At 38.9% G+C, this 12,255-nt stretch overlaps 2 protein-coding genes across 2 annotated transcripts in view; one reads left to right on the top strand and one right to left on the bottom strand.

Annotated features, from left to right (window-relative positions):
• Window positions 1–12,255, top strand: part of LOC119484981 (NACHT, LRR and PYD domains-containing protein 12-like) — a 956,516-nt gene that overhangs the window by 649,011 nt on the left and 295,250 nt on the right. The gene's annotated exons all lie outside the window — the stretch shown is intronic.
• Window positions 1–12,255, bottom strand: part of si:ch211-156l18.8 (probable G-protein coupled receptor 179) — a 29,894-nt gene that overhangs the window by 4,368 nt on the left and 13,271 nt on the right. Inside the window, exons 3-10 of the mRNA XM_037764189.1 lie at window positions 10,014–10,137; window positions 8,238–8,509; window positions 6,935–7,003; window positions 4,679–4,788; window positions 3,309–3,547; window positions 1,846–1,984; window positions 1,613–1,715; window positions 205–354 (exon numbers count right to left, since the gene is read on the bottom strand). Of these exons, the coding sequence (XP_037620117.1) occupies window positions 205–354; window positions 1,613–1,715; window positions 1,846–1,984; window positions 3,309–3,547; window positions 4,679–4,788; window positions 6,935–7,003; window positions 8,238–8,509; window positions 10,014–10,137 (1,206 nt within the window). The remainder of the gene's footprint in view (window positions 1–204; window positions 355–1,612; window positions 1,716–1,845; window positions 1,985–3,308; window positions 3,548–4,678; window positions 4,789–6,934; window positions 7,004–8,237; window positions 8,510–10,013; window positions 10,138–12,255) is intronic.

Genomic DNA, 12,255 nt, shown 5'->3' with positions numbered 1-12,255 from the left:
GCTGATTGTATTTACTGTTCATTTATGATTTAAATTATAATACATTTAAGATCTGTTTAAGTGAGTCTACATGTGGTCATAACTGAAATTAAGGGACATTTATTTTCCTTATTTAAATGTGACCTTTGGAATTTCTCCCACATTTTGTAAATTATGTCCCAATGCAAAGTGATAACATCGTTCTGAGGGGACAAAAGAGTTTACCCGAAAGTCATCCGGGTCCACTCCGCTGTGTTCACTCCAGGCAGAGTGAAAACTGCTGTTGAGGTACGAGCCGGAGCGCCGAAGGTCCACTTCGTCTTCATACACCTCAGCTGCAATCTCCTCTCTCCTCGGCTTAGACACGTAAAGAAACTGTGGAACACAAACACAGGTGTATAATTCATATGTAAACATCTGGTATATGAAAACAACATTGTGTGTTGTCTTGTACATTCACATACATTTGAGTCCACGGTGGAATTTCACCACAAATATTGGATGTCTAATCCAGAACAACAAATTGTTGAAAATAGTATGATTACATTGTTGAATTCATTAACGTAAAACAGTCCTCAGTTATTTGTCTCAAACGCAGCTTAACCATGTCATATGATATGCTATTTCAGTGTAACCTAGAACCCCCAGGGAAGAGCACTGCCAACTTTTGTAGTGGCCAAACGGTGGTACTACAACTTCTGTGTCCGTCACGTCATGTCATTGGGCCCAAAAAGACTTATCCCATAGACTTACATTGGGAAAGAGACATCTGTAACTCAGAGGATCATTTATTTTGAGGTGAATCAACTTCCCAGTATGAACACTCTAATAATCATGATTTAAATCATTAAAACGCACTAATAGCTGAATCCAGAGTTATTTCCCTTCCTCCGTTCATGTGAGTGAGACCCAGACCGAGGCTGGAGCGAGGGCCGGGAGGCGGAGTTAACAAGCCGTGATGACAGCGTGACAGCTGTGACAGCTGTGACAGCTGTGACCCGTGACCGAGTCATGTGACCGAGCGGACGCTACTGCGCTTGCTCTATGAGCCCAATGGGATGCGGAAGATCGCCGGAAGATCCGGGTACTTTTCCAGTCGGAATTTGAACCATCTAGTCTTCATGCTCCACTGAGACACTCCCATAGGAATGAACGGAGCCCCGCCTCCAACGCTGGATCCAGTTCTCCTAATACATCCATGTTGCATGGCAGCTGGATTCTTTCGTGTCATGAGACGACACGGAGAGGTGACTTCGTTCTTAACAACAATGCTACAGTAGCATCAGTTCTATCAGAACTAGAGAATATTTCTTCAGTGAAAGAAAAGCAAAGAACGGCCCTGAAGGCTTTTCTCGATGGATGACATATTTTCGCTCTTCTCCCGAATCCGACTGGCCGAGTTTGATTAAATCACCTGTTTTTTGAAAGTGCCTGTCCTTTTTCTAACGGTTTCCAATGACGACTTCTCAGATGGTTCTGTGTAGCGAACTATCTGGCGGGTCGGGTTAACTTCTGTGCACTTTATGAACAAATATCACTGGGACCACTACAGAACATACACTGTCTGCTTTGACCTCTTATTCTACCACTAAACTGATTCACTTTGGCACTATGGAATGAAAATGCTGAGTACCTTGGGAATGAAGAGCAGGGCGAGTGTCACGGTGATGGTCACATGGGTGTGCGTGAAGGAGAGCAGCAACATCCAATCAGGATGGAGAGAGGGAAAGGTGAACCTGAGGGAGACGGAAAACACCCAATTACTGTACGTCACATCAGTGCACTGTTTGTACTGTGGAGTGTACTAATACAATGCTGAGGGTACTGCTCGGGCATATTGGGTTCAGAGAAACTCTCACGATTTACCTGAACAGGTGAAACATGGAGGAGAGAAGCAGCTCGTTGTGGATGGCGATGCCCATGTAGCGAGGCTCGTGGAAGGCTGAGGGGACCGGCCTGACGGCGGTCCACAGCGAGCTGCCCCAACACAGGAACAGAAGCTCCGCTGTGGCAGAACAAAGGAAGTTCAGGTATGAGAGGTGCAGTTTAGAACGTTTTTATCAATCTAATACTGAAGAAATACTAAATAATAGAGAAGCACCAATCCCACTTTTTAAGTCCCGATACCGATACTGATACCTGGGTTTTGGGTATCGGCTGATACGTACCGATCCGATATCAGTGTGTAATTAATACGCTGTATGCCTCGCTGTGTTTTATGTGTCAGGAAACATCAGGTTTGACTTAAACATTGTTTTCTTAACTTTATAAAACAAAATGTAACAAATAAATACAAATGTTTATTTTATTTATACAAATTTAATTTTTATTTATTATTAAAATACTAAATCATACATCAGTAATTTTGTAAAATATCTTAAAAATTAACAGAAATTTTATTTATTATTAAAAGAATAAATCGTACACAAGTAATTTTATAAAAAAATCTTCAAAAGTAACAGACTTCTTATTTATTATTTAAATAATAAATCGTACATCAGTAATTTGGTAAAACAAAAATCTTAAAAATTAATAGAATTTTTATTTATTATTAAAATAATAAGTCTTACACCAATAACTTCATAAAAAAAAATCTAAATTAAAAGGAATTACAATTCAGGCGTAAACCTTTTTAATGCAGCAAAAAAGGGGTCAACATTTAAAAATTGTAAAATATAATGTATATAGTATATAAACATAGAATTGAATAGATCGGATCCATTGTCACCGATACCCGATCCAGCTATTTGAGTCAGTATCGGCCCGATATCCAATCCGGTATCGGTGCATCCTGCTAAATAATGTGTAAACTTCCTTCCAAGCTAGTCGGAGTTACAGTTGACATCATTGAGGAATGTATTGAGTCTTGTTTCATACAACTTTGACGTATTATTCTAGTTTCATGACTCAACTTTGATCCACCGTACTTACCGTAGTTGTGTGTACAGTGTTCCTGAGCAATGAGAGATTATTACTGATATTTTATGGTACGTTCTTGGCGGAGGTCTGCGCCCCTGACTGTCCTTCTACTGTAGTTACTGATGGACAAAACTACACAAATATAACACACATTGTACTAAACAAAAGTTTTCCTAAGTGTTTCTTCCATGCTGATGATGTTGTTTCATTAAAGTTAATATTGACTTCATTTCTTGACCTTAATTTGGGGTCGAAATACGAGCAAGTTGAGTTGATTGTTTTTTTATAAAATGTTCATTCATTCTAACGTTTCAATATATTACTGAAATAAAGATGTAATAACTGAATGGTTGGAGTGAAAGGATCCCTCAGCTCAGATGATATCGGTCTTCATCAGAACTACCACTCACCCACGGCCATCATGTAGTCCCAGCGGTCCAGGTAACACAGGTTGAACCCCTGGCCGTCCGACGTGGCGGTGGTCACGAACACCGGGATGTTCCTGTCGCGGTTCTGCAGGACGCCCACCGTCCACGCACACAGGAACCAGCTGACCGTCATCAGCATCACTCCCAGAATCCTCAGCAAGTGGAGGCTGGACATGTAGGGCACTCTTTGGGCCGTGCGCGAGAGGAACACCTTCAGCACCCTGCAAGGCAAGAATCACTGTTTCACTCTATGTAGAGGATGTAGATACCTGAGAACATAAGGGTTTAAGGACCTTTAAAGCTGCAGTAGTCAGTATATTTTGGCATCATTGAGCAGACATCCCATAATAACATTTCAGCATATTGTAATTCAAGTGTTCTGAGAGAAAACTAGACTTCTGCTCCTCCTCATGGCTCTGTTTTCACATTAAAGTTCCTTTTTCCAGAAGTAGGAAACAACGAACATGTTTCTGGTGAGGTTTTATTTACGGATGCACCGATACCGATACCGATACCAGATCAGATAGCTGCATCGGATATCGGTGAAATTTGGGCTGATCTATTCAATTCAGTTCTATGTTTACATACCATATACATTATATACTGGAATTTAATTTAATTCCTGTTTAAGTTTTGACCAATTAGTTGCTGCATTAAAAAGGTTTACACTTCAGTTGTAATTCCTGTTAATTTTAAGTTGTTAGTATATTATTATTATTTTAATAATAATACAAATTATGTTAAATTTCAAAGATGTTTTACCAAGTTGCTGGTGTATATTATTATTATTTTAATAATAAATACAAAATTGTGTTAATTCTGAAGATTTTTACCAAGTTACTGATGTAAGATTTATTATTTTAACAATAAATAAAAATTATGTTAATTTTAAAGATTATTTTTACCCAGTTGTTAGTGTATATCATTATTATTTTAATAATAGGTAAAAAATTATGTTAATTTTAAAAAAATATTACCAAGTTGCTGATGTACAACTTATTATTTTAATAATAAATACAAATTATATATATATATATATATATGTGTGTGTATATATATGTGTATATATATATAATACAGCAAAGATGTATTTTTATTTCTTACGAATTGAACTTTTCATCTCTACGAAGAAGAATGTTGATTTCTTCTTGCAAAGGTTAAAGTCTCTCACTTAAACATAAAAGATAAAAGTAGTTTAGTTTGAAACAGGATTCAGACGGTGAGTTTATAACATGTTTACACACAGTTTCTATTAATGTAAGAACTCATTTGTTTGTTGTTTGATTGAACGTTGGAGGAATTATTGTTAATCTAACATGATCTTACTGTAAAATGAAAGCAGTTAAACGTACCTGTACATCTTCAGAGTGACCGTCCCGTAGACGATGGAGAAGCCGAGCATCCGGACCCAGCGGAGCAGAATACACCTGAACGTACTCGGCTTGAAGTACATGATGAACACCTGCAGACACACAGACACTTCCTGTAAGTCTCACAACAGTAATACTACCACACTAGTACTACTGCTATCACTGCAGTAGTACTATTGCTATCACTGCAGTAGTACTACCACACTAGTACTACTGCTATCACTGCAGTAGTACTACCACACTAGTATCACTGCAGTACAGTAACATTATTATACAGTGTGCTATTAGTACATTTACTTAATTAAAGGATCTGAATACTTCCTCCACCATTGTCCAGTACTAGTAGTATTAGTAATACTAGTAGTAGTAGTAGTAGTAGTACAGCTAATACTGCTGGTGCGATTCCTATTACTACTACATTTTCTACTTCTACTACTATTAGTGGTGGTGCTACCGCTGCTGTTTCTGTCGTATTACTGATTATATGAACAGACATTTAAAGGTCCCATAATGTAAAATGTGAGATTTTCATGTCTTTAACATTATAAAGCAGGTTTAAGTTTATAAATACTGTTAAACTATCAAAACACTCAATATACGGAGAAATACACACACAGACTGGATTCAGAAACTGTGCGTTTGAAACAAGCCGTCAGGATTTCTGTCCATTTGTGATGTCACAAATATGCAATATTTAGACCGTTACACGGTTTTAAACGTAAACATTCTAAATGTGTCCAACTTCACTTTCTTTGATTCTTAAAACAACGTTAAGGAACTCTTCAGCGCTACGATGGTCCTCTACTCCTCGTGCGCTCCAGAACCAGAACCAGAACCAGAACCAGAACCGGCCGTCCAGCAGGTGATCTGTTTGTAGATGAAATAGACGCCCGACCACAGCGACCCCTCGCTGAGATGAGAGAGTGACCTCTGACCTTTCACATCTACAGTCAGGTATGTGGGCTGCAGTTTACCTTTGAATGTCTCCAAACGTCCCAAAATACCAACAAATAGACCTCACTCCTGTCCTGTCTCACATCACTGGACGGGATTTAGGCTTTTACAGTTTAAATATCAGTGATATATATATATATATATACTGTATATATATATAATATATCATATGTGCTATATTTCTATATGTACGTCTACACTTTTTTAATAAAGTTATAAATAAAGATTTATAAATAAAGTTATTAAGATTTTTTACCAAGTTGCTGATGTACGATTAATTATTTTAATAATAAATACAAATTATGTTAAATTTCAAGATTTGTTTATTAAGTTGCTGATGTACGATTTTTTATTTTAAGAATAAATTAAAATTCCGTTAATTTTGAAGTTTTTTTACCACGTTACTGGTGTACGATTTAATAATAAATACAAATTCAGTAAATTTATATCTATGTTTTCATTTATTACAAGTCCAGCCTGAGGTTTCCTTCCACACAGTGAGGCAGACAGCTGATTAATTTAACACTGGTATCCGATCGGTACTCGGTACCGGACGATACCCAAAGCCCAGGTTGTGTCTAGATGGTAACCCTAGGACTGCAAAAAACTCTTGCGAAACTCGCTGCCTGACGTCTGATCCTAACCTCAACCATCTCGACCCTAGAGCCAGAGTCTGGTTTGTCCGTTCTGGGCTACTGTAGAAACATGGAGGACTCCGTGAAGAGGACCTGCTCTCTGTGTAGATATGAAGGACTCATTGTGAGCTAACCAAAACACAACCTTTCTTCTAATGAAAACATAATAACGAATATAATATTCCATTTCTGCCAATAGATCCCCCTGAATGCTTCACTCTGCTCCTTTAACTCCTCTCATTTACTCAAATCTAACCAGAGAAGTCATTGCCTGTGCACAGGGATCTGAACCACTGCTGTGTTTAAATGAAAATGGACATTATCTATATTCTAATGTTCACAGATTAACATGTTAAAGTGAATCAGTGATCAATAACCTGCAGTAGAGGACCAGCTCAGCAGGAACGCTTCACATCCATTCAGACAGCTGCACAAAACGTCTCTTTATGGCTCTCTGATCGGTAAAATGAATCTAAAGATTGATTGATAATCGTTATGAAAACTGTCCCCTCCTCCTCGTTCACCCCCGCCCTCCCCCCGTCCGCCCTCCCTCAAATGGTCCATTATGATATAATCCGTGGCGCCGTGCTGAGCAGTGATCTGTAAAGAGCTCTAATCTGTGACGCCGTCAGTTCAGTCAAACACTCACTGGGAAGTAGAGGAGCAAAGAGCCGAACAAGATGGTCTCCAGCAGCAGGAGGCCGGACGCCCGGATCCTCTGAGAGGACGACAAAAACACCAGTTAGACAGTTAGAACGAGATGGTCTCCAGCAGCAGGAGGACAGACCTCTGAGAGGACGACAAAAACACCAGTTAGACAGTTAGAACGAGATGGTCTCCAGCAGCAGGAGGACGGACGCCCGGATCCTCTGAGGGGACAATAAAAACACCAGTTAGACAGTTAGAACGAGATGGTCTCCAGCAGCAGGAGGACAGACCTCTGAGAGGACGACAAACACACCAGTTAGACAGTTAGAACGAGATGGTCTCCAGCAGCAGGAGGACGGACGCCCGGATCCTCTGAGGGGACAATAAAAACACCAGTTAGACAGTTAGAACGAGATGGTCTCCAGCAAAAACACCAGTTAGACAGTTAGAAGAAGACGGACTCCAGCAGCAGGAGGACAGACCTCTGAGAGGACGACAAACACACCAGTTAGACAGTTAGAACGAGATGGTCTCCAGCAGCAGGAGGACGGACACCCGGATCCTCTGAGGGGACAATAAAAACACCAGTTAGACAGTTAGAACGAGATGGTCTCCAGCAGCAGGAGGACGGACGCCCGGATCCTCTGAGGGGACGACAAAAACACCAGTTAGACAGTTAGAACGAGATGGTCTCCAGCAAAAACACCAGTTAGACAGTTAAAAGAAGACAGACTCCAGCAGCAGGAGGACAGACCTCTGAGAGGACGACAAACACACCAGTTAGACAGTTAGAACGAAATGGTCTCCAGCAGCAAGAGGCCGGACGCCCGGATCCTCTGAGGGGACGACAAAAACACCAGTTAGACAGTTAGAAGAAGACGGACTCCAGCAGCAGGAGGACAGACCTCTGAGAGGACGACAAAAACACCAGTTAGACAGTTAGAACGAGATGGTCTCCAGCAGCAGGAGGACGGACCTCTGAGAGGACGATAAAAACACCAGTTAGACAGTTAGAAGAAGACGTGGTGCTGCTTGAGAAGTTAAAGGACTATACCAGTGTAGAAATGAACCTCCTTGTGACATCTGCGATCAATACAAATGATTTTGATTGAAAGATTGATCAATAAATCGTAGGACACATAATCAGCATCAAGTACAGACGGTATGATTAATGATGTAGAGATAAAAAGAGGATAATCTACACAGACTTTAAGACATCTTTGACGTGATGTATCGCGGCTCTCCTCCATCCAACGCCACTTGTACGTACGGAGGCCCCGCTGAGCCAAAACAACCCGACTCACCCGGTTTCTCCGATGCCTGTAGGCCACCAGCATGCTGACGAAGATGAGGAGCATGAAGACGCCCTGCAGAGCCAGCACGCCGCCCCGGAGGAGCCAGGCCTCCTGCACCCAGCAGGGGGTGCCGTCCTGGCAGCTCTTACAGCCCGGCCAGCACGGGAGGCAGATGGGCATGTTCGGGTAACATGTAACGCTGCCACCGCCGCCACCGCCACCGCCACCGCCACCGCCGCTGCCATCACTCCCGTTCACAGGGCCACCATCTGCATCGACACCTACACAAACCAACATGAAGACATGTGACTACCATCAGAACCTCACACAGCACATACAGCAGAATAATCTGGAACCAGGACGGGCATCATTTAATGTGTTTCAGGAAAGAGGAAAACTTCTCTCCCACCGCAAAGAAGCAGCGTTTGATTCCAGTGAACACGATTGCCTGTATTTCTGTATTTGTAGATGGGAACCTGTCCTATCCTGTCCTTTTCATTCCTCTAGCTCCTCCGACTGGTTGATTGTATGTCATTAGAGATATCTACAACATCAGTCTGACTAATCACAACTCTAATTCAAGATATCCCTGATTACATTCTGACTAGCACGATTCAAACGATACTTTTGCCATTCATGTGTATGGGGTTTCTCTTTATGGATATCCGTAATTCACATTGCAGATATCTACAATTTAATTCTGACAGGTCATAATTCCAGGTCAAGATATCTTTAAAGGGACTCTTTGTAAGAATCAGAAATGTCTTGTTAACAGCTTCACCTGTGTCCGTTAAGTCAACTAAAGTCAGCGTCCTGTTGCTGGCGCTTGTGCTCGCTCTACATAGACATGAAGGAGCATCACTCAACACAGTGAGGAGACACACGTCAGCTAAAAGCACAATATCACTCTATATTTCAGCTGCTTGGCAGTAATGTTAGCTGACCAGACCAAGGTCTCTCCATGAATCAATGCTGATCCTAGTGTTGGCTTTTCCTGCCTCAGCCTCCCGACCGCGGCCGGAGGGAACGGGGGAGACGCCGGAGTTTTGGTCGGAGACGATAACGTTTCTCTCTGCGGAGCCCCGTCACTTCACAAGACACGGGAAACCTCTGTTGGTCTGGAGGAGCTGCAGCAGTTATTTCTGCACAAACGTCCACTGAACATTCACTAGATATTCTCAGAGCTAAACTAACTCTTCTGCAGTGTGGAGTGAGCAGCATGCACGTGAGAGGTGGAGAGAGAGAGAGAGAAGGAGCGTGGTGTGTGAGTGAAGGCAGGCAGAGGAGCAGAGGAGCAGAGGAGCAGAGACTCCGGTCCTGGAGACCAAAGCTACGGTCTCCCCCGCGTCCTCCGACCGCGGCCAACACTGTTTAACAGCTTCACTAGATACAACCAAGAGGTTTTGGTGCTTCACTGTAGTTTGTGTTGGAGTCTGAGTCTGAACAGCGGAGACACACGAGAGAGCATGAGACACCGACCAGCAATGATTTATATGTGGAAGAAGTTAGAAACAGTCTCTTTAAATCCCCTCAGTTGTAGATATCTACATTGTCCTTTTTAGATATCTAAAATATCATTTTAGATTTTCCAGTTCAACATATCTTTAATTCGATATCTCTAACTGGAGTTAGGGATAGTCTAAATGTAATTACAGATATCTAGAATTAGAGTTCTGACTAGTCAGAATGTTCAGACAGTCAAGCTGAGATATTAAATGTTTAAACAGCTCTCCGTAGCTCGTGTTCATGACTCCTCTCTGCAGCAGAGGTTAGTTCTGGACTCACCTGGGTCTTGAGGGTCTTGAGGGTCTCGGGGATCTTGGGGGTCTATCTCTGGGTTGTAGTAACCCTCTTTACAGCGGCAGCAGTACTGACCCAGTCTGAAGCCGCGGCCTGGAGTCGGGACGCACTGCAAGAAACAGAAAGATTATTCTTTTCTTGTTCTTTGTCGAAAGAAGTTTCAGTTAGTTACTGCTATTAATATATCTACTATCTGTACGTCTTAAAACCAAGTACTTGTATTTAATGTACCTTTAGATTGAAGTATATTATGCATTCAGACATGGTGGAACCTACAGTAACACACATCCAACGACATCAGAGTAACAGAAAAGCAACGTTGCCAGATCAGACTGACAGTTTCCAGCCCAAATCATAACCTCGCCAATAGAAAACACATCATAACCAAAAGCTTCATATCTGCATCAAATAACCAAAGATAAAATGTTGGCTAAATACGCTATCGCAGCCCACAAAGAGTGCAGCCAGACGACCAAATACTCAACTTCCCACCTCAGTGATGACGACGTCAAGGTAAGTAGGTCCTCTGTTTATCCCCAACGATGATTAAATAAAATTCAGGTCAATCAAATATCTCTCAAATTGAATGAGCCAATAATACGAGTGAGTGGACCCGACAAAGTTTACTGAGTTTAGTATCTGTGTTTTTGGTGCCTTCCAGTGAAACTGGTGAACGGGAAGTCGTTGACACGATATGCTTGACTTTCAAGTGGTTAAAGCTTCAGTAGTATATTTTTGGCATCATTGGAAAAAAATCCCATAATATCCTTTCAGCATATTGTAATTCAAGACTTCTGCTCCTCCTGATGGCTCTGTTTGTTTTCAGGCTTTAATCACAGGTCATTTCAGAGAGAGAGAGCGTTCCGATTAGCTGTTCATTCATCGGAGGCAGCTGTCAATCATTCACCAACTCCGACCAAACGGTCAAACTAGGCAGCGCTGATCCAATATGAATCAATATTCTGTTACGTTAATGCATATTTCTCTCCTCAGATGTTCTCAGAATCATCTTGTAGTGCACAGTTTAGCTGTAAAATGAGAACATTTGCTCCGGCTGTACGGAGATCGGAACCTGCCAAAATGAATGAATGCATAAATAAATATGCCATAAAATGTACGGAAAATAATATAAAAGATAAATTTAGCCATTAATTAATTGATTAAATGTGACATAAATTGATATTTCTGTTTTAATTTGCTCCTTTATTTATCTTCTGTTTAATTTTCCCTTTTATTTATTTATTTATGTATTTATTTTTATATATTTTTAATTAATTAATTTATATTTATGTTACTTTATTTATATATTTTATTTGCATATATTTTGGCATTTCATTTATCTTTTATTTATTTTATATTTATTTTATATTGTATTTTTTATATTTATTAGATTTTGGCAGGTTTCGTCCTCTCTGTCACTGTATTTCTCTCTAAAGCTTTTATTTATTTATATTTTTATGTTACTTAATTTATACATTTTATTTGCATTTCATTTATCTTATTTATATATATTAATATTATTATTATATACTATTTAAATTTATGTTACTTTATTTATACATTTTGTTTGCATATATTTTAGCATTTCATTTATCTTTTATTTATATTATTATTATTATTATTATTATTATTATTATTATTATTATTATTATATATATTTATGTTACTTTATTTATATATTTTATTTGCATATATTTTTGCATTTCATTTATCTTTTATTTATTTTATATTTATTTTATATTGTATTTTTTATATTTATTCGATTTTGGCAAGTTTCATCCTCTCTGTCACTGTGTTTCTCTCTAAAGCTTTTATTTATTCATATTTTTATGTTACTTTATTTATACATTTTATTTGCATTTCATTTATCTTATTTATATATATTATTATAATTATTATTATTATTATTATTATTATTATTATTATATACTATTTATATTTATGATACTTTATTTATATATTTTATTTGCATATATTTTTGCATTTCATTTATCTTTTATTTATATATATTGTATATATTATTATTATTATATATTATATATATTTATGTTACTTTATTTATATATTTTATTTGCATATATTTTTTGCATTTCATTTATCTTTTATTTATATTATTATTTTTATTATTATTATTATTATATATTATATATATTTATGTTACTTTATTTATATATTTTATTTGCATATATTTTTGCATTTAATTTATCTTTTATTTATTTTATATTTA

The sequence above is a fragment of the Sebastes umbrosus genome, chromosome 3 (genome assembly GCF_015220745.1).
Source record: "Sebastes umbrosus isolate fSebUmb1 chromosome 3, fSebUmb1.pri, whole genome shotgun sequence".
Classification (NCBI taxonomy): domain Eukaryota; kingdom Metazoa; phylum Chordata; class Actinopteri; order Perciformes; family Sebastidae; genus Sebastes; species Sebastes umbrosus.
Note: the sequence above shows the minus strand (reverse complement) of the source record. Positions and strands in the feature narration are given on the sequence as shown.